This window comes from Xiphophorus maculatus, chromosome 4 (assembly GCF_002775205.1).
Source record: "Xiphophorus maculatus strain JP 163 A chromosome 4, X_maculatus-5.0-male, whole genome shotgun sequence".
Classification (NCBI taxonomy): Eukaryota; Metazoa; Chordata; class Actinopteri; order Cyprinodontiformes; family Poeciliidae; genus Xiphophorus; species Xiphophorus maculatus.
In genome coordinates this window covers 11,522,952-11,543,713 of record NC_036446.1, presented here as the reverse complement: position 1 = coordinate 11,543,713, position 20,762 = coordinate 11,522,952, and the positions used below count along the sequence as shown (strand labels likewise).

The 20,762-nt window shown below is 38.8% G+C and overlaps 1 protein-coding gene across 6 annotated transcripts in view; it reads right to left on the bottom strand.

The window, feature by feature from the left end:
• Positions 1–20,762, bottom strand: part of LOC102231299 (estrogen-related receptor gamma) — a 98,847-nt gene that overhangs the window by 65,368 nt on the left and 12,717 nt on the right. For 4 of the 6 annotated variants that reach the window (XM_023332925.1, XM_023332927.1, XM_023332926.1 and 1 more), the window contains exon 1: positions 6,026–6,394. The exons of 1 other annotated variant lie outside the window; for it this stretch is intronic. In XM_023332925.1, coding sequence (XP_023188693.1) covers positions 6,026–6,081 — 56 coding nt within the window. In that variant the 5' untranslated portion in view covers positions 6,082–6,394. Of the gene's footprint in view, positions 1–6,021; positions 6,395–20,762 lie in introns of those variants that run through there. One more of the 6 variants, XM_023332930.1, reaches the window with a different exon arrangement.

Sequence of the window (20,762 nt, the reverse complement as noted above, 5' to 3'; positions counted from 1 at the left end):
GGGAGCTGTTAGCGGGGCAGGCGGCAGATGGGCTGTCGGCCTTAATAGGGACTGAGCGGGTGCAGAAAGGTGACAGCTTCACAAGGGAGGGGCGTGTGGAGAGGGAGAAAGGAGAGTGTGCGCGTGTGGCGGCGGTGGGGAGGAATTGTGAAGGTAGACAGAGATAAAGGAAAAATGACTTATCAGCAGGGGTGAGGAAAAGAGCGGATCAGCTGCGCAAAGGAATGCAACTCCTCAGGGCAAGAACTGGTTCGCCTGTTTTATAGGCTTAATTGTGTACTTATGTATATATTTATGTTTAAATATTTTCACCATCTGAAGAGTTTCACCAAATATTTACTCTGTATTAAGCTGCACATTTTTTAAGCATAAACTTCCAACGTTTTCCCGCATAAACGTGGGAAAACAGTGGGAACAGTTTTCCCACTGTTTTTAATATCTGTAGCGTTGTAAGTAAACACTCGCATCAAGAAGTAAATTCAAACCACACTACAGGAAAACTGAAATGTTTGAATTCATGCATGAGAATGTTGGAGGCATTTCCACATTTTCATATGTTCATGAGTAAAATAATGCCTAATGTAATGCTGAAAAAATACTAAAGAGATGATAATATGCAACACTTTATTTGAGAGATTCACCATGCATCCAGGACTCATGTCTTTTGAGAATCATGCGCAAAGAGCAACACAGAGTATGTTTGCAGTCCCTTGAAGTTTTTCTTCACAGCTCAAATTCTGAGTCAAACAAGTACAATTATTTAAATTATAATATTTAATGTTGATAGGTTAAAGAGAGCCGCGTTGTACCCTCAACACTGGAACAAAGTTTTAGTAATACGTATGGATTTACATTTACACAGCTGGTTTAGGTTTAGTAAAACTAAGAGAGAAAAAAACTTTAGAAATATAAAAAAAAGTTAAAGTTTGAAGATGAAAAAACTGTAATATATTTTTTCTAAAAATGTAAGTCCTGTTTTGTAGCTGGAGGTACAAAGTTGTGAGCTTATTATTGTCTGTTTAAGGGTAGAGACTGTGTTCTAAAACACCAGAATATTTGAAAGTGTAAAAAAATGGAAGTGCATACATGATATCAGATACACTCATTCAATGGAAGGATTTATTCAGAAGTTACAATTATTTAAGTAAAAACTTAAAGTGATTCCAGGTGCACATGTGAGGATAAGGAAGAAGGAAAATGTAGAGAAAAAAAAAAACCTAAAGCTGGTGTTGGGACGGTCTGTCATTCTCTCCCCATCAGGCACACACATGAAGCATGATGGTTGAATGAGAAGAGGAATATTTCACTGTCAGCCGAAAGGCGGCATGGTCATTCATTTCTTTTCCTCAATATTCATTTCTTTCCCTTGTATCCATCTCTTTCCTGTTCCACTCTATCATTCTTTTTTGTCTTTTTGAACCTCTTACACTGTGTCGAAAAATGACAATTTAATCAGACTCTCAGCTTGAGCACGTAAAAAAAAGACGACTTCTCAAACAGGCAATCTATAGGCTCTTCCCACAAACCGCACAAAAAGGAAAACGTGAAAAAAGAAAGACAGGACACCTGAACCTGCACTATGCTGCAACACACTTTTCCACACACACACACACACACACCTGCACACCTTCTTTCCATCTGAACCTTCTCTATTGTGGCCAAGTCTTCGCTGTCTCCTTGTATTAGCAGTGGTTAAGAGCTTTGGAAGCTTTCAACACAGCACAATGACTTCACACGCACAAATGCTTAAAACAGTCCGCTCAACAGTTAATACAACTGATCTGCTGAAATTATGCATAAAAAATAATGTCATAGAGATCAAAGTTACTTTATTTCCTTTCTTTAACAAATAAAAGCTTAAATCTGCACAGGAAAATCTGCCTTACATCAACGTGTCCAAAAGAAGTGATTTTCTAACCTCTCACTTGGATGAGACAAAAGTCAGAAACGGCTGTGTGATGAGTAATTCTTAGAGGGAGCATAAATGATTTGATAGCTCATCATAATAGGAATAATAATTGAATGCACATTTTGATATATGGATGATGGGAATGTATGGATGATGGAACGCGGGGAATAAGCGGATGAGCGCAGCAGAGAAAAGGGTAGGGGGTGGGTGGGGAGGAAAAGATGAGCTGCATCGTCTTCTGCCATCTCTCTCTGTCTCTTTTCAATCAGCACTTTGGCATTCAATCACACAAACACACACACATTGCTTCACAGCCAGTGCGGTGTACTAGCTAATTGCAGTGTATATATGCGTGTGTGTTTGTCCGTGTGTGTCACAGCTGGTGAAGTCTCTCTTACTGCTCTTTCAACACATAAAGGCCTGCACTGACCCGTGACATACTCTCCCACACTCCGAGCAATGATGGATTGCATATAAATCGGGGAAATTCCCGTCATTCCCTTTAATTTGTTCAGTGTTTTTTTTTTTTAGATAAATTAAAAACAGTGGTTGCAGGTGTACTTCGTTTAATTATTGATGCAGCAAGTCCCATACATGCTTATGTTTTATCTGCAAAACCTTCAAAAGAAGGTGCTTCTACTGCGTGTGTGTATGAGAGTTTGTGTTTCTCTGGACATGTGTGCGCTCATGCATACATGTGTGTCCGTTGGACCTCCTGAGTGCTGGTGTCAGACAAAAGCAAACCCCCGGTCCCCCTCACTTCGCACCTCTCGCTCTATCCGTCTCTCTCATTCCATCTTGCTCTTTACGGGACAAATTTACCACTGGAATGCCCAGAGTCTTCAGAAGAGAGAGAGGCCCACCTTGAGCCTGGGCAAGGGTCTGAAATTGTTTGAGGGCGTGCATGCGTGTGTGTCTGTGCGTGAAGGGGTTATACAATGCAAAAATTGACAATGGGATTTGACAAAGACACACAAAAAGACGAACATCTCTTCCTCGTGCTGGCCTCGTTGGGTCACTCGTGAACACACGCAGGGACACACACCAGCACACACACAAGTTGTGGGTGGGGAGTCACAAATTCGTGCAAAGAAAAGCAAAAAAGCAAACGTGCGCACACCCGCTCACACACACAGAGACGCGCTCGCAGGCTGCAAATCATTGCAGCACATATTGACATGCTTTGACAGATGAATTAAGTAAATGATTTTATAAGGAGATTAAAAGGATTTTAATTTACGCAATCTCTCTTTGGTGTCCCTCCCTCCCCCCTCGTCCCTTCCTGCAGCCAGCTTTACCTCTCTGCCTCTATTGCTTCTTTTTTCCTCATGGCCTGGGAAAAAAAAGACGCAAGTGCAAAAAGAAAAGAGGGCGCAAAACTGTTCCATGAAAACCTCGGCACTTTTCTCTTCACATTAATTGGTCTTTTCTTTACTGTGAAGTAATACAACAAAAAAAGAGATAAATTGTCTCACCACTTGCAAGACGTCTGGCCTCTAGGCTAAAATTTCTTCAAGAATATTAGTTAATATTTTTAAAATGTGTTTAAAGTTATTTTCTCCTTATAGTAGAACACTGACCAAGTTTAATGGGTTAAAAAATATTGAGCATGACCTGACATGTCTGGCTTTTGATAAATCATTATTTCTTTTTTTAATGAGATTCAAAAATTCATCATCTGCAATAGTAAAAGAAAAATTTTAATTTATCCATTGCCAGAAAATTATTTTCATTTTATTTTCAAGTTACTGAAATAAATATGCAGAAACATTTTGCGTAATAAATAATTCTAAATGAAATCTGTGCAACGTTATGCTTTTCTTCTTAGTCGCACTGCAAACCTTTGCCTGAAAAATTTGCACGGCCGCTGTGCAGTTCTCTCCACAGGTCTGCCCTTTGCACACACAAAAAAATCATAAAATTCACAGAAGTCACGGTAGGAAAAAAATATTTTAATCATATGCAAATTGTATGTATATGGTGACATGGGGGGAATGTAATTATGTTAACAGCTTAAGCGGTACTTGTTATTATTATTGGTATGATCATCATTATCCTTAATATTTTAATTAGGAAAGCTGTGCCTCAAAGCAAAGGAGGCAAAGCCTGAGTGGAGAAGAGAGAATGGTGGACAGATGGATCGATGGAAGGATGAAGGAGCGGACAGACGGGTGACTGGACCACAGGGTCCTCTGAAATACGTGAGAGGGAACAGAGCACATGCAGAAAAAAAAAGTAAAAAAAAAAAACAAGAAAAAAAAAACTAACAGGTGAAATCAGACTTTTCACCGACATTCCACTGACGTTAATATGTTAAGATTCCTTTCTGAGTGTTCATACTTTTTTCCTCAAAACACCTTGCTGCACAAATATAACCACGCAAAAGGTAAATATTCTGGTAAGAAAAAAAAAAGCTTTCTGGTCTATTTCAAAGTTTTGAAAGCAGGGACTGGTGTGGATTCTTCAGCTGAAACCCAGCGTGGAGCAGAGAGACCTAAGCTGAACGGAAACATCGTTCAGCGTTTTGTCCCTGCAGCTGGAAGAACCTTAAAGCCAGAGTTTGTTCTGGACATCAAGTCAACTAATTACAAATGATATTAAATAAAATCAGCATTAAAGCATATTTTTCACTTTACTTCTAAAACTGTATTAGAGTCATAACTGAAGTTTCTATTAAAGTCAATAAGAATAGGTTATTATTAGTCTTTTTTAACATGCTAAACAAATAAATTGTAAAGATCAAAATTAAAGAATACATATAGTTTAAAACGCCAATTTTTACAAAAGCAAACAAGGCTTTGCTCAATAGTAGAGGGGAAGTTTAATTTGATTCTGCTCATTTCTTTCTTTGGTCTCTGATCATTCGACATGTCGTGCACCTAAGATGGTCCAAAAGACAGATACACACAGACGCCCACACACACAAAGAAGAGATTGAATATAAAAACTGCCCACTTTCCTTTCAATGTTTAGTAATGTGTGTTTGAGAAACACCAGTAAAACATCTTTTGATTGTTTGCTTTCATATCTCTTCTCCAGACTTTCTCTCATGTAGACCCCTTCATTTCAGATCCATTTCATTAAACTGATTTACTTTAAAGCCAGAACTAAAACAAACTCATCCCATAACTTTGTTATCTCTTGTCATATAGCTTAAATTCATGTAAAAGGTGAGGGATTTTTACTGGCTTATACTTCAATGCGAAGTTTCAAAATTGCTTTATCTTTTTATGAAAAGATAAAGCCATTTGTTTTAGAAAAAGAAAACATGAAAACAACTAAAATTACTTAATATTTTTGTTTTCAAATGCCATATTTTTAAAATTTAAAAAAAATTATTGCCAAAAACACTCAAAAGAAGAAACGGCACAAGCTGGTGCCTGCTAGAGCAGTCAATCTGCATTCTGAACAGCCTTTTATTTACACCTAAAAGAGCAAAGTGTTAGCTAAAGGAGCAGCTGAACTCCAGTCACTGCGTGTATCTGAGGGAGTGTGTGACCGTCTCTAAATTCTGTGCGGGGCCACACGCTGAGCTGCTCGTCTGAAATTCAACCTCCTCTGGCATTTAAGAGCGCAGCTTTCCCCCTCTCTCCATTCTTATGGGCCGCTCTCCTCCCGTACCTCCACGTTCCGCCTGTAACCCCGGTGCCCTGATACCTCACTGATTGTCTGCTTGGATGAACATGCTCAACACAATGGTCCGAACTCACTTGGTGTTTGGCTCAGAGTACAATCCAACTGAAAGTAAAACAATCTCCTGAAGACGGAGAAGGTAAAGTAAAGAATAAAGTCTTCACTCTTCATGCGTGTGGGTGTCCAGGTGTGTGTTGCTTTCAGGTAACAGAAATTAGGCTCTCCAAACAAACAGAATAAGAACTGCTGTCCGGATACTGCAACATCACACAGACGCACGCACGCACACCCCCTTACACACGCACACACTGGAGCAGGGATCGCGTGCTACCTGACAGCAGAAACAACCTTGACACGGTGCCGGCCACCTTCACTGCATTCCAGCATACCAACACACATGCAGCCACTCTCAGTGAAAGACAGTGAAGATGACAAGTTGGTTAATGCATAGAAAGGTAAGATAAAAAGGTAAAATTTACCTACTCTTGTTCAGAGTGCATTAAAAAACACTCGGATAACGGGTGTCCTACCGACTCCATCAGCGATACCGGGTCATTGTCACATCAACCTCCTCTGAAGAACAGCAAAAAGGTTTAAAAAAATATCAAAGTTTTGATATGTTTCCTCTTTCTCCTCTTCTTTCTCTGATCTTCCACTTTCTCTCTCTCTCCCTCTCTCTCTTACTCTCAGTCCTTCCTTCCACTTGGAGGGAGCAATACAATTACCAGGCTCTGCGCCGGCTGCACTGATCGGCTCTGCGTGTGTGTATAGATGCAAGGGAGCGTGTGTGTGCTGTGTGCATGCGAGAGCTGGGGGAGAGGGGGGCTGTAGACGCACACGCAGCCAGCCGGGCAGTCGGGACAGAAAACTGTGCTGCTGTCCTAATCAACGACTTAAAGCCCCGATAGCTGCTCATGAATATTAAGCAGGATTTTGCATATGCAGTCCCTTAGGTCCTGGTTCTGCTGTGATTGGTGGACAGCTGACCAATGGCTGCAGGGATGGGTGGAGAAAGGGGTGGAGAAAAAGGGGGGTCAAAGCAGAGCGAGAGGGAGAGCGGCAGGTGGAGAAGGAGGGATCGGACAAAGAGCGCAGCAAAGAAAACGGGAAAGAAGGAAACAGGGAATAGGACAGGTGAGAGAAAGGTTTAAAGAAAGACAACCTGCCCTCTTTCCTTTAATTTTTCTTTCTCAACCCATCTGTAAGACCTACTTCTTCTAAAAAATCTCTCCCCTCTGATCCGTGCTGCTCCAATTTCTTGGCCGTATTGGCGTTTAAACTCCCACAAAAACATTACATATCTACAACAAAAAGACAACAATAAAATAACTTTACCTTCTGCTTTTTTTTAAACTTTGTTAAAAAAGTTTTAAATCACACCTTGCCTGAAGACAACTTTCTGGTGGAAAACATGGTTTGGAGTTTGCTTGGCCGCAGGACACAAAATTGACCTAATCAAATCCAGAAAAATTGCTAGATCAAAGCAACGAGTGTAAGCTTGACCCTAAACCCAAAGCTTGAATAACATGTCACACTTCCAATGCACACAGACAGGCAGAGCGCAGCGGAGCCCATCACAGCTCAGCAGTAAAATACGAGATTATGGCAATTCCACAGTGCTTGTCCTTTGTTGTGGAATGATTTGGGCATGATTGGGGCAAGGTTCTCCCTGCTGCTTGTTGTTTCTGTCAAACCCCTACATATCTCCTCACCGGCGTGCCGTTTCCTTCCAGTGTCTGCGAACACGCTGGAATGTACCGAGACGGAAACTCCAGGAGAATCCGTGCACGACCCGTCAGTGTAAAACAGGTTGCCGACAGAGGAAAGGCGAATGGGGAAAGACAAGGAGAGAAGGAAAGGAAAAACGGTACATATTAAACTTCAGGTCTTTTTAGCCAATGTTTCCCAGTTTTCCAACACTCTGGTTCCCCAACAAAAACAACGGAGGTGTGTGCCGAAAAGAGCCAGATTCTAAGAAGAAAATCAGAAGGGTGGCAAGGGGGGATTGCAGAGATGAAAGGGAGTGGTTGTAATTAGCACATTTGGAAGAGAACAGATAATAAAACATTTCCTGAAACTAATCTTTACTTTGAAGTGTGTTTGTGGGTGTATGGGTGTAGGGGTGTGTGTGTGTGTGTGTGTGTGTGTGTGTGTGTGTGTGTGTGTGTGTGTGTGTGTGTGTGTGTGTGTGTGTGTGTGTGTGTGTGCGTGTGTGTGTATGCCGTGGACCTACAAGAACAACAACCTCTTTTCCTGTATTTTTTATGCCACGTATTTGACATCATTTTAAAGTTCTGACACATCTACTAGGTCTAATTTCTAACTTCTGCTGATGTCAGGTGCTGTTTTCATCCCACAAACATCTTTAAAGTCAAAGTTTATTATGACATGAAAAATGTGCTGCACTGAAACAAACCCAAACACAATTTAAAAGTGATGATTTGCACTAAATCAGAATAATTCATAGTTATTACCTCATTTAGTAACTATTTTAGAAACAAAGAGATCATGCAAAAGAGAAGCAACCCACAAACACACACAGACGCTGCTTTCATGTGGACAGAGGGAGATGAATTCAAGCGCATTCATGGACGCTCTGAGGCTCATGCACACTCACACACACACTCACGGTTATGATGTATCCAGAGGCTTATAAGCATCGACAAAGATGAGTGTGAATCAATGCTGCCGCCACCACTGTGCAAACAAATCTTTTACTGAAACCTCTGTCTCTAAAGCACATGTGCTGGGAATCCCACACACACATGCGCATCTATCATTCTTGAGTCTGTGGAAATAGATTAGGAGTTGAACACTAAAGTAATGTTGTGATCAACATACCAGTTAAATGTGAAACCGTCTAGCTGCAGGTTCTTTAGAAATATTCAAATGGACTAAAGTGAATATTAGAAAACTGCCAGAGCTTCACAAGAAAGACCAATCATTGAAAAAGGTGATTCATTCTGTTAAATATTTAATTAATTATAATAGCAAAATACTGAATGTCAATTGCACACATAAAATCATAAACGGAGCTGATTCACAACAGGAAACAAATACGTCAAAAATCTTCTGGGTCTTGAAGTAATCTGTTCTCATTGTTTCCATATCACTTACTTCTTATTCTCCTGTCTGACCCCCATCCACCCCACCTCACCCCTCCTAGACTATCGATTGCCTCTGAATCTGAGAGCATGTTGACAGTGACCCCTTTAGGCCACTTCCCTCTGAAAGTAGACAAACCCTCCTCGGATTAAGCACAAAACCATAAAACAAAAGGCGTCACATCTGTGCAATTTCTTTGAATTCCTCTGAATAACTAAATCATTTTCAAAACATTTCAGAAATTAAAAATATAAAATCTCACGTGATCCTATCAGTTTGTCCCATAGCCAATAATTGCATGCATGAATTCAGTCATGGACTGCAACGTCACTCACATCCCACTCTGCTCTTTTATCTGTGATTGTGTGCAGGGGTCTGTGTGGGTTGCCTGTTTTGACCCTGCGGTGGCAGCCTGTTGACATCTATGGAAGAATTATCCTTTGCAACTCTTACCGACATCAATCACAGCGCTCAATAGGCCACGGCAAGTTCACTCAAAGCAATACAGGTGTGTGTGTGGGTGTGTATTTGGGTGTCGTCGCTGGTCAACATGATCTTTAACAAATTCATGAGGTGTCCACTTAGAAAGCTGACCCAGTGACACAAATGTGCCAGTCATAAACAGATCCAAGTTTTATTCATATTCAACCACAATCAGATAGTTATTACTTTAATGTTAAATGTAAAGTATAAATAAGTGCTTTGTTATTTTCCTGCCTGTGATAAAAGGGTTCCTATGGCATTTCACAATCACAATTTCTTACTTCGCTTTATCAAGGGAAGGGGAAAGGAACAGAAGAGACAGAGAGCTTCTGCTTGTACTTCACTAGTAACCAACAGAGGGAGCTGTGGACTCTGGTCCATTTATACACAGCCAGCAAAGGAAGCTTTGAATTAAGTCTGGATGAGTGTTCATGTGTTTAGCCATAAAATATAATACAGTCATCTACTGATCATTATATTAACAAAAGATCTTTAAAAAAAAATTGAAATTCTGACACACGCACACCAACACACAATTAAAACAAAGAAAAAGGTGACGCAGGAGAAACTTGAGTTCAGTTTTCGGATTGCTGTTTGCAGCAAATGCAGCAGAAACAGAGCGAGAACAATCAGGTTAAAGATGGGAGATAAAGGTGAGATGTAGATTTAACAGATGAACTGTCTGTCAGCAGTGAGATCTTGCTGTTATCCAAATTTATGCTTACTTGCTTTTACTTAATTTTGTTTTGCTGTGCTCTGGAATGTCAGCCTTTGTTAAAAAAAAAGTATTTTCATTGTCTTCTACAAACTTGCATGATGTGAATTATTAACATTGTTAAATTAAGTAAAATCTGCACTACTATTGAAAAACTAACCAGTAAAAGTGATTTTTTTGTTGCAGTTTCAGCATAATTCAAATATTTTCATAAGAATCATACATTATACATTTGTCATACATTGATTGCTTATAATGTCCTATCAGTGCACTTGACCTAAACTTAATCATAAAATATTAAAACAAGCTTAGTTCCAAACACCCTCAGACAAAATCCATCAAGTGCTCTAATAAGTTGAAATGTTTCATAATATACGACTTTTTATCAAGGGGTTTGAAAAGCTATACTGATGTATTCTTATTTTTAGATGCCCTCAATGGTCCTGAAACTATAAGTACGGTCAACTAGATCAGCAGCTCTGGATGTGTCTTTTTAGTAAGCAAACACAACTCCATTGAACAAACAAGCCAAATGCCCAAAATCTTCTTGACTTTAATTTCTTTGAGAATCTCTAGAAATATGTCTGTTTGTGCACACATGAGATGTGTGTGTGTGTGTGTGTGAGCATCCAGGCACTTCCAGGCAGGAAATAGATGCTGATCAAGGCCAAGGAGAGAGCCCCAGAGCTGCTTGGAAAAGCTGCTTGGTTTAGGGGGCTTTCTGGAATCTGTCACCAGAACTCTGTTTGGGTAACCTTTGCAGCAGCATGGTATGAGAAGACACACACACATGAAACACACCGAAGCTTATGTAATCACACCACACACACACCACAACTACCCCTCATTCCAATGAATTTTGCTACAGCACATTAACTATTTGTTTGGACATGAACTGTTAGTTAGAAGATCTAACTCACGCAGAAAGTTGCCATATGTCCACACAGTGACCGATTTCATTGGAACCATGTTCCCCGTCACAAAGGTCAGGTAGGTTTTGCAGCTGAGAGGAATGAGGTGTGAGCTTATGCGTATGCTCATCAGAGACACAGACAGTACAAGGAAAGCATTTATATTTAGATGAGAAAAAGTGGGTGAGAAAGGGTGTCATGTAGAAGGTGACTTTGCTATTTATAAAAACAGAATATTAACCTCTGCTAAAAATTTATGACATCATAGTGGACTGTTCTGCATACTTTTAGAAAGTTTTAGCTCTTTTGATTTCAAAGTTTGAAGCAAATCTGTTGGGTAAATGAAATTGCATAAAGATTTTTACCACTTAACACAATCAAATACTCAAATAGACACAGCAGCAGGTCATATCTGCTAACTTTGCTGTCAGTGGTCATACTGAAGGTTGGCTAGACTGCACCTCATTACAGAGTGAAAGGTGTGACCTCATCAAGTGAGGACAGGCTAAAGGGAAAAGGCTTTTGGCTCAACTGAGGTTGTGACCTCATCAAATGGGGACAGATAGGGCAGAGATGATAGATCTCAACATTGAAAAAGTGTGTTAGTGTGTCTGCATGCACGTTGCTTCCACTGAAGCTATGTTAATGTTCCTAGCACAGGCCATATACTATATGCTACTAACGGCAACACATATTGTGAGAAAACAGACATGTAAGTCCAAGTAAAACCTCAGACTCCCACCTTCAACTTGAAAGGAACAGAAGTTGTTAATCCTCCTTCTGAGAGAACCATTTATGTGGGGATAAGAAGGGCTCAAATGTAAAAAAAAAAAAACTCAGTTAAAATAATATTTGCGTGGGAACATGTGTTCAGTAGATACAAAAAGAGGTTTAGTCTGCTAATAACAGAACATGAATAACATATTATCTCACCAATTTTTGTTTTACTTAAAACTTTCTCTAATTTGGACAGCTACTACTCTACTATCTAGTTCCCCTTCCTCCTCCTTCTCATCCTCTGGTATTCATATATTCTCTGGCATAAATTAGAACAGGGATGTAATTATACACAGAATGAGTTTTGCCTGGGTAAGAAAGCACTGAGTTTGTGTGTGCTTCTATTGTGTATCTTCCCAGCAGCCTGTGAGCCTGTTTAAAGCAGCGTTTTGTATTGAAATGGGTGACTTCGGAGAGGTGCGCTCCTTTAATTACGCCGCTCTCAAACAGAACATGAGTGGGATATTCCACTGGGATTACTTGACTCTCAATGCAGTCTCTCTGTTAACACAATACACACACATAAACACGACACACATGTACTCCCAGACATAAATGAATACCTGCCAAAAAAGCCTGTCTCTCCAATAGTACAACACTCAATTTATTCAACTGAGGTGCAAGCCAAGTGAATAATTCCACTACTAATAAAGACGGTAAGAGGCGGCGTTTGCACAGACAAGAAGAAGTGGGAAAAAGGATAATAAAACAGCATAGAGGGAGCAAAGTCTTTGGAGTAAAAGTAAGCCTACAGGAGAAAGAGTGATAAAGTTCAACAAGACATATTTTTTACTCCAGTTATTTAAACAACCAGTGTAGAATAGCAATATTTGTTGGTAAAACATTTTCCTTTCAACATTAAGTGTCATTGGAAACTCTCAAACCAGGACTACGTCAAGGAAAGGTGTTCTAATCTGCTTATTCAGATTCAATAAATATGTATTCTGATGAGGCTCATTTGTCAGATTAAAAAGTACCTTTCGAAAATGTCCAACCTTTAAGCCAGTATAAAACATACTTTTCATTAAGTCCACATATCTGTGTAAAAATGTTTTATATGGATGATGTAATATTCTAATTTTAAATGTCATGTTTTCACTACCAAATACGAAATCAACCAACCATGTAACATTTGCAAAACGTCTTGATAATCGCTAAAACTTGTGGAAAAACTTTGTTGACTGAAAAGTGAAACTGAAACTTTTTGAAATATGTGCATCCGATTTCATCGCTCATAAAGCATACCACCTAAAGAGGGAAACTGTGGATTAGTAGGACGAGTAGTTATTTTGCAATCCAAAAGTTGTGGGTTTGATTCCAGCTACTCCTGTTACATATCGATGTGTCCCTGAGCAGGGCACTTAACTCCAAGTTTCTTACCAATCTGTGCATCAGTTTATGCATGTGTTCCTGTTGGTGAGTGCAACTGGGTGAATGTGGCTGAAATATAAAATGCTTTGAGTGGCTAGTAAGACTAGAAAAGTGCTATAAAAAATTCTGTCCATTTCCCAATCATCAAACAATGTTGTTAGTTGTGTGATGGTCTCGGGCTATCTGAGTGCCTCGTGACTCCCTTTAAATTTGAGCACGAATCCTACTGCTGAAAGAGAATGTTCAGCCTTGACTTTAAACCTAAGTGTACTGGAGTTTAAGATTTATTGCCGGAGGACAATGATGCAAATCACAGCAGCAAGTCCAACCTCTAAACTGATCAAAAAACCAAGTGAAAAATTTTGAGTAGCTTAGCCAAAGTTAAATCTTAAATCTGATCAAGATGCAGCTTGATCTTAACAGGCAATTTATGTAAAAAAACAAAAACAAACATTCATTGTTAAAAGTTATGCTAACAGGATTGAGTCCAAATTCATCCACAGTGATGTAAAACTTTGGCAGCGGTCAGTGTGACGGGTAGCACAACAAAATATTACATTTAAAGGACAACCCCTTTCTCACACAAGAGATAAATTGTTTACCTAGGTTCTTTTAATTTAATGAAATCGGCATTTGAAAACACCTTTTTTGTATCTACTCCAGGTATGTTTTCGAGACCTTAAAATTTGACCGGGCAAATTTGAATGTTGTAAAAAGAAAAAAACTGAAAAAATCTGCAAGGGGCCAAATTCTTTTTCACAATTTTGTGTGAGTTGACCAACATGTTCAGCAGCAGATATTTGATTTATGAAAGAATTCCAAAACTTGAGGAAGTCCAGGTATAATTCAGACATCTTGGCGAACTAGTACGCTACTATCCTAAAGAGACTCTACATTGAAGACAGTAAAGAAATTGCACTAAAACTATAATGACAACTTTGAGAAAAGTCACAAAGGTCAAAAGTTTGAATTATTTTTTCTTTGTTACTTCATATGACTTGAATCAAAACCTAATGATGTCATAGCTTTTTGCAGAGAAAAAAAAAAGATTAAATCTTTTTAAATCTTAAAAAAATATATTTACTTGGGTCAAGCTATTTGGTGAGATGGTGAAAATTTGTTGTGTTAGACTGATGGCAATATTGCACCAATAAGAAAAAAGGGGCCACAAAAGTCCACCGTCAAAGATACACAAACCATAAACACACTCCACTTCATCTGCGTTGGTGTCTAATGACGTGTGTGAGTAATTACTTTAAGTCCAATGTGTGCGGCCGTTTAAGTGTCTCTGCTCATGTATGTTTTTATCTAGGCTTTCGGCTCTGTCTGCGTGAGCAATGAGTATGTTTAATGGTGTGTGTGAAAATAATCACTTAATCGCAGCTTCCTCCATTTGAAAAGTGTGTGTAAGTGTTAATGTGTGATTCTTGGTGTAATGGTCTCAATGTAAGAAAAAAGATGGAAGACACTATGATGGGCAAGGTGTCGTGAAAAAAACAGAAGTGAAACAGTGAAATGAATGGTTTGAGGGCATTAAAAAAAGCTTTGAAATGGAGAAAAGGTGACAAAACAAAACACTGAACAGAAATTGAGGGAGAACCTCTGGAGAAAGACACACCCTTTCTCTTTATCTCTCTCTCTAATTCTCCACTATAACCCTTCCTTCCAATCTAGCTCTCCAAACCGTCGGCTTGTGAATTTATAGTTGGCCCAATGATTGCTTCTCAGGCCATGATGGCTGTAAATTGCTTTGCCATTTGGTAAATGCTGGCAGTTAGAAGGTATACAAGTAATTATTTCCGCTTGTGCTGATTGAGACATAATTTCAGACGAGGTCCTGGAAAAATGACAGCATTTTGAAACAACTCTGTTTTAATTTCCCAGCATTTCTAATTAGAATCTGTTTGAACATGGGGAGTTTTTTTTTATGTGGTTTCCTCCAATGGGGCCAGAAATAATTAAACTGTCAAGGGGAAATAAATACGTATAAACAAGGCATAATTTTTACAGAGCACAGCACCTTGTCAGGCCATGACTTTTTGTGAAGAAAAAGAATGTGAGGAACAATAAAGGGGCATAGAGGACATACTGATGCCATACATAAACATGCAAACGCACAATGAAAAACATACCTAATCTATAGATCTGGAAATGTACAAACTAACCAAAACCCCCTGAAAATTCTCTATTTTGCTAATTAAGGTCATTTTTATACATAAAAACCAGTCCATATAAAACCATTTCATCTTCAGAAGAAATGTGACCTAGAGAAAGTGCTCAACCTGTCAATAAGGAACAGTTTTAACTCCATGCCGTAATTTACCGTGAGATTACATAACTCTACAACATTACAGGAAACATAAATGCCAAAAACAATCATTTACTAAACAGACAATAAAACACAGATGCAGATTCTCTGCCCCAACCAATTCCTGAGCAAAACCTCAACTAGTAATTAGACATTGTTTAATTTTATGTAAGAATATGAATTTCTGATGTTTACCAACTGAGTTTAAATTATCCTAAAGATAAGGACTGCTAGCCTATTTGGTTGTTTATTCCTGCATTACAAATGATTCTAATAATTTGTAACACAGATGTCACACTCTGATCAAACTTTAAATCCCCCCAAATTTTAACCATTAGTTATACTGGGAAGAAAATAAGACTCATCATTTCCATCTCAACAACAAGATTTTGTTGAAATAGATGATTTTGCCCATCATTTGTTTTTTTGGCAATAAGAGTTCTTAGTTGTACTCTTTTTAATGGCTTAACAACAACCTCTCTACATCTACATGCTGCAACAAAGAATTATTGTCAGCAAATACACAACAGATATTGTCTAAACACAAGATACTTAAATAACTAGCTAATACTTACTGTAGTCTAAGCAGTTTATTTACCACATGGATACCGCATCCAGTGACATGTGAGGTTCATGACTGGTGAGGCACAAACTCCACAATAGACGGATATAGAACTAATAATGTAATAGCAAGGAAGATAAAAGCATATTAAATAAGTTCGCTTGTGACATGATCTTACCTTTATTTTATATAGCGTCCATGCAACTATCCTTCTCCATGAATAGTGCTGTCATTTTGTTGTGAAAAAATAAAACCAAAAAGTTCGTGCCTCTCTTTTTCTTTTCATTTTCAAAAATCTGCCAGCCAAAGGCAGTGGCCTTGAATGGTCCTGTTTTCCCCCATGATTGTTTTCAGTCGTTTCAATGCGTAGAAGAAGAGCACCTGGTGCTCGTTGTGTCTATGGGGCTCAGCACTGCCCCCTGTCAGGGAGGCATTTTCACTGCACATTTGTGGTCAATCAGAAAGACTAAATTCTCTCTGACTAAATACAGTGTATTTTCACTGTATATTTATGGTCTCACTGTGAAAATGACTCACCGATAGGGGGCAGTACTGAGCCCCATAGACAACGTCACACATAATCATTCTTTCGGCTCCCAAACGGGTCTTAATTTATTATCACCAGCAGCCTATTGACTCGGCAAATAGGAATGTTTTATAAGATAAATCGTTTTGGACTCAATTTTCCATATATGAGAAGCCTTCTACTTCCTTAATTTTATGTATTTGTTCTATTACGAAAGCAGACTTTCTTGCTTTTGTGTAATATTTTAATCTAACTTTTAATTTTTAACAAAATCAAATTAACAAAACACTGCAAACAAATCTACCAAACAGACCACAATAATACTTAATTAATAGCCAGATGCTGCTTCTCTTACAGGGTCAGTTATATTTCTGAGCTTTTGTGATGCACCCTAATCCCCTTACCACTGTCTATTTTCTGAGAGGATGGTCTCACCTGTCTGCCCTCTTCTCTGGCCACAAGGCTGCCATGCTAATCAAAATAAAGTTCTGGACTGAGCAGAGTCAACTCCACTGTGAAGAGCCACTGAGAGAGTAAGAGCTGAGCAGCCAAAGGAAAAAAGTGGAGAGATGTCTCTCTTTCACTCACTTTCTCCGTGCTGCACTGCTGTGCTTGTAACCTCTCCCTTTTAATGAGGAAGGGCTCTCAGTGAGGAGCCAGCTCCCATCATTTACTTCAAAGACCCGGTTCTAAAAGCGTTCATGACCGACCCATCACTACACTGCACTTACACTGCATATAGAAAGTGTTCATTCTTCACTTTTTTATTAAGATATTTGGAACCACCATGACTCTTCCTTGCTGGCCAACTCCAGAGCTCCTCTGTGGAGAGAGGAGAAAGTTCCTCATGGACAACCATCTCTGCAGCAATCCACCAATCAAGCCTTTATGGTAGAGTGGCCAGACAAAAGCCAATACTTAATAAAAGCCTCATGGCAGCAGCCCATCTGGAGTTTACCAAAAGGCTCATGAAGGACTCTAAGGCCATGAAAAACAAAATTCTCTGATCTAATGAGGTAAAGATTGAACTCTTTTGTGTGAGTGCCAGACATCAAGTTCGGAGAAATCAGACATGACTTTCCTCCAAACATGATGGGGGTCGTTGTATTGACCACCAGGTCAATACAGTGAAGAAATGTGATTTCAACATCATGAAGTGTTGACTAGTCTGGATAGACAGAAAGATGAAGCCATGTACAGAGACGTTGAAGATGAAAACCTGCTCCAGAGCTCTCTTGACCTCAGACTGAGATAACGGTTGATTTTTCAGACAACAACATCCAAACCACACGGCCAAGGAGTGGTTTCAGGTTTGCTCTATAAATGTTCTGGAGTGGCCAAATCAGTCCAGACGTGACTCCAACTGAACATCTGTGGAGAGTTCTGAAAATGGCCGTCCATTAATGGCTCCCTTCACACCTGATGGAGCTTGAGAATAATCTAAAGATCTGTGTGCTAAGCTAATGCCCTCATATTCAAAAGACATGAGGCTATAATTGCAGCCAAAGGTGGATCAATAAAGTATTAAGGATAGGTTCTGAGAACTTTACGGATGGACTGTAACTGAATTACTCACCTGAAACAATGTCATGTAAACATCACAGCTATTAGAGAAAATTCAGTTGATGTCCAAACCCAAACTCTGCATCAACAATTTGGAGAAATCACCCTTGAAGAAAGGGAATTTTTTCTACAGCAAGAGTTGAGTTTTAGAAATTTTAATCTATTAACATTTTACTACTACAGCAGGGTTGGTACAAATATAAGCAGCAATACAATTCTGTGAGTCTGAAAATTGAGCTTGAAACACTGAATGACAAAGTGAGTGCACACTGATAGGCAGCACTAATAGAGATGCATTTGAACTAGAGCTACTCAATTACAACCTGACAACTCAAGGACCCCATCTCACCAACCCCATATGAACAGACGCTCACAGACACACAGGCACATACATATGAAGCACTGTGTAATCCCACCAACATGGATCTTATAAAGTCCATGAGGAACTTTCTCCTCTCTCCTCAGAGGAGCTCTGGAGTTGGATATACAGCAAATGTCAAAGACTTTACTAAAACATAAACAAAAAGTGAAATAAATAAACATTTAATTTGCTAAAGCATTTTACTAATGATTTACCTAATCTTTTTTTTAGGTTTATGTAAAAATACATCCTCCACATCTTTGTAAGTGCTTACATGTTGCACTCAAATATATACATAGGGCCTGAATCAGATAGGATCTGTTTTATGTGAACGAATCTAAGGGCTTATTGATGTTTTACTTATTTATTTTAACAAATAAACATAGGGTATGTTTAATTATTCCATAAAATCTTTCATCTCTTAGTGTACCGTGAAAAAAACTATATTTGTCCAGTATACTCAGTCACGTAAAATTGTATAAAAATTCTATTTAAACATTTTGCAACATTTAAACATTGCTTAGTTTTTATTTTTAAATAGTACATTTAAATTTTTTAAACAGAATTCCATGTCTGAATTATCAAAGTTAGTTTTTCCTGAAGCCTAACATTTATGAAAAGAAATCAAATTAGTTTTTAAATTAGTCTTAAATTAGTTTTTCTTTTAACTAAATTAGAAAATCTATGTTTATTTGCTTAAACCAGATGGTGAACAGCTACAGGTTCTATGAGAAGGGCTTTGTGTGTGTAGACGTACACATGTACTAAAGTTAACGGTACACTTGGATACAAACAATTCTCATCTAATATTAATAGGATATGTTAAACAGTAACACTAAGTCAGCATGGACGAGGAAGGCATCTCTGAGTGCCAAGTAGAGAGATGAATGTCATGCTGACTAAAGTTACACACAGTGATATATTTGAATATGTTGCAAGGTAACTTTTAGGAAAAACAGTCTCAATTTATAAATAAAATAAATAACTAAGAAATATTTACAATATGAATAATGATAATGTGCTACACACCGTTTTGTTTTACAAAACAGAAAAAAGTTATCTATTTCAAAGATGCTAATTGAAAGTGCAACATAACCTTAAATAGAAAATCAGAGAAAGAAATTAATGGATCACACTATTAGACTGTAATTGGCCTTAATCTGAATTTGTATCCAGAGGCTCTTGCCTCTCTATTCTTGACTGCATGGCTCTGTGTCTGTAATTGTCTGGATGTGTGAAACAGTCACCCGTTCTTTGAAACAAAAACAACCACTTAGGCATGAACAGCAGCGCTTGGGAGACATCAATATTTCAGTCAGGTGTGTCGAGACAGAGAAAGGGGGAGACAGAGTGAGGAACATGAAAGCAGCAATGAGGGGGGGACCCCTGCCATACTGAGGCATTCCCAAGACTGACGGAAAGACTGAGGCTCTGCATATGTGTGTGTGTGGGTGGGTGTGTATTATGTGATTTTCCCCCATCGTCACCCCGCTCCAACACTCGCTATTGTGTGTACCACCTCTGTCACCTTTCCTCTAATCAGGAGTTTAAATCAATGACGTTGTCCAAAACTATAATTGCCCGTCCTTAAACTGCTTCTCTCGCAATATGCTTTCACCAAGAAACGACTCGGCAGCAGAAATACGCCTTTGCGTGTGTTGTTGTGTGTGTATGTGCGAGCTGGATTAAGAGTATTTTCTCATTACAGCAGTGTCTGAATGTGTAGAAAGTGCTTCTCACATTGTTTTACAGCATCCTGAAACCTCAGAGCTCAGCACTAAGCAGCATAATACCCTGTTGTCCCACACTGATGCCTTCTTGTGGAACTGTTTCCACAAAATGGCTCATAAGCTGGACCCATTGCACTTTACTGATTAGGCCGTTCGAGAACAAATTAGTGTACAAAAAAAAAATCGGAAGACTAATTTGTTGCTATAAGCTAATTTCTCTATGATTATACACATGAAAAAAAGAATAGCTCAGTCATTTAGGATTCTCCGAAGCAGTAGTTCCCAAGTGGTAAAGATTTATGAGCCTAAAATCACAGATTTAACACAAACATTACTAATGGGCTAGTTAAATGAAGGCATGATGACAGGGTAAACAGCTTTGATAATATTCATGCCTGCAAAAATATATCAATCGTATTTTAAATTGAATTCAAATTCAGAAGATCATTTTCTTTATGTAATACACAAAATTTGGCTAATGGCTTGTACTTCTATATCACTTTATCAAGTCTGAGAACCTCAAAGCACTTTACACAAAAATTCATCATTCCTCCCATTCCTCCCATCTTGAGTGACTTTTTGCCAAACAGCTCTTCTTTACCTACCCATGACATGCACCAACATTACTAAATTGTCACAGCTACAGTATAATGTGGCTGTGAAGCCACAATGCACAGCCCATCATGTGTGTGAGTCGAATGGTTTCTTGTCACATTGTGTTACCCTATGCTTAAGTCCAATTAACTAGACAGGCATTTTCTTGGCCTGACGATACACTGACATCAGTTAAATACAAACATTTCCAACA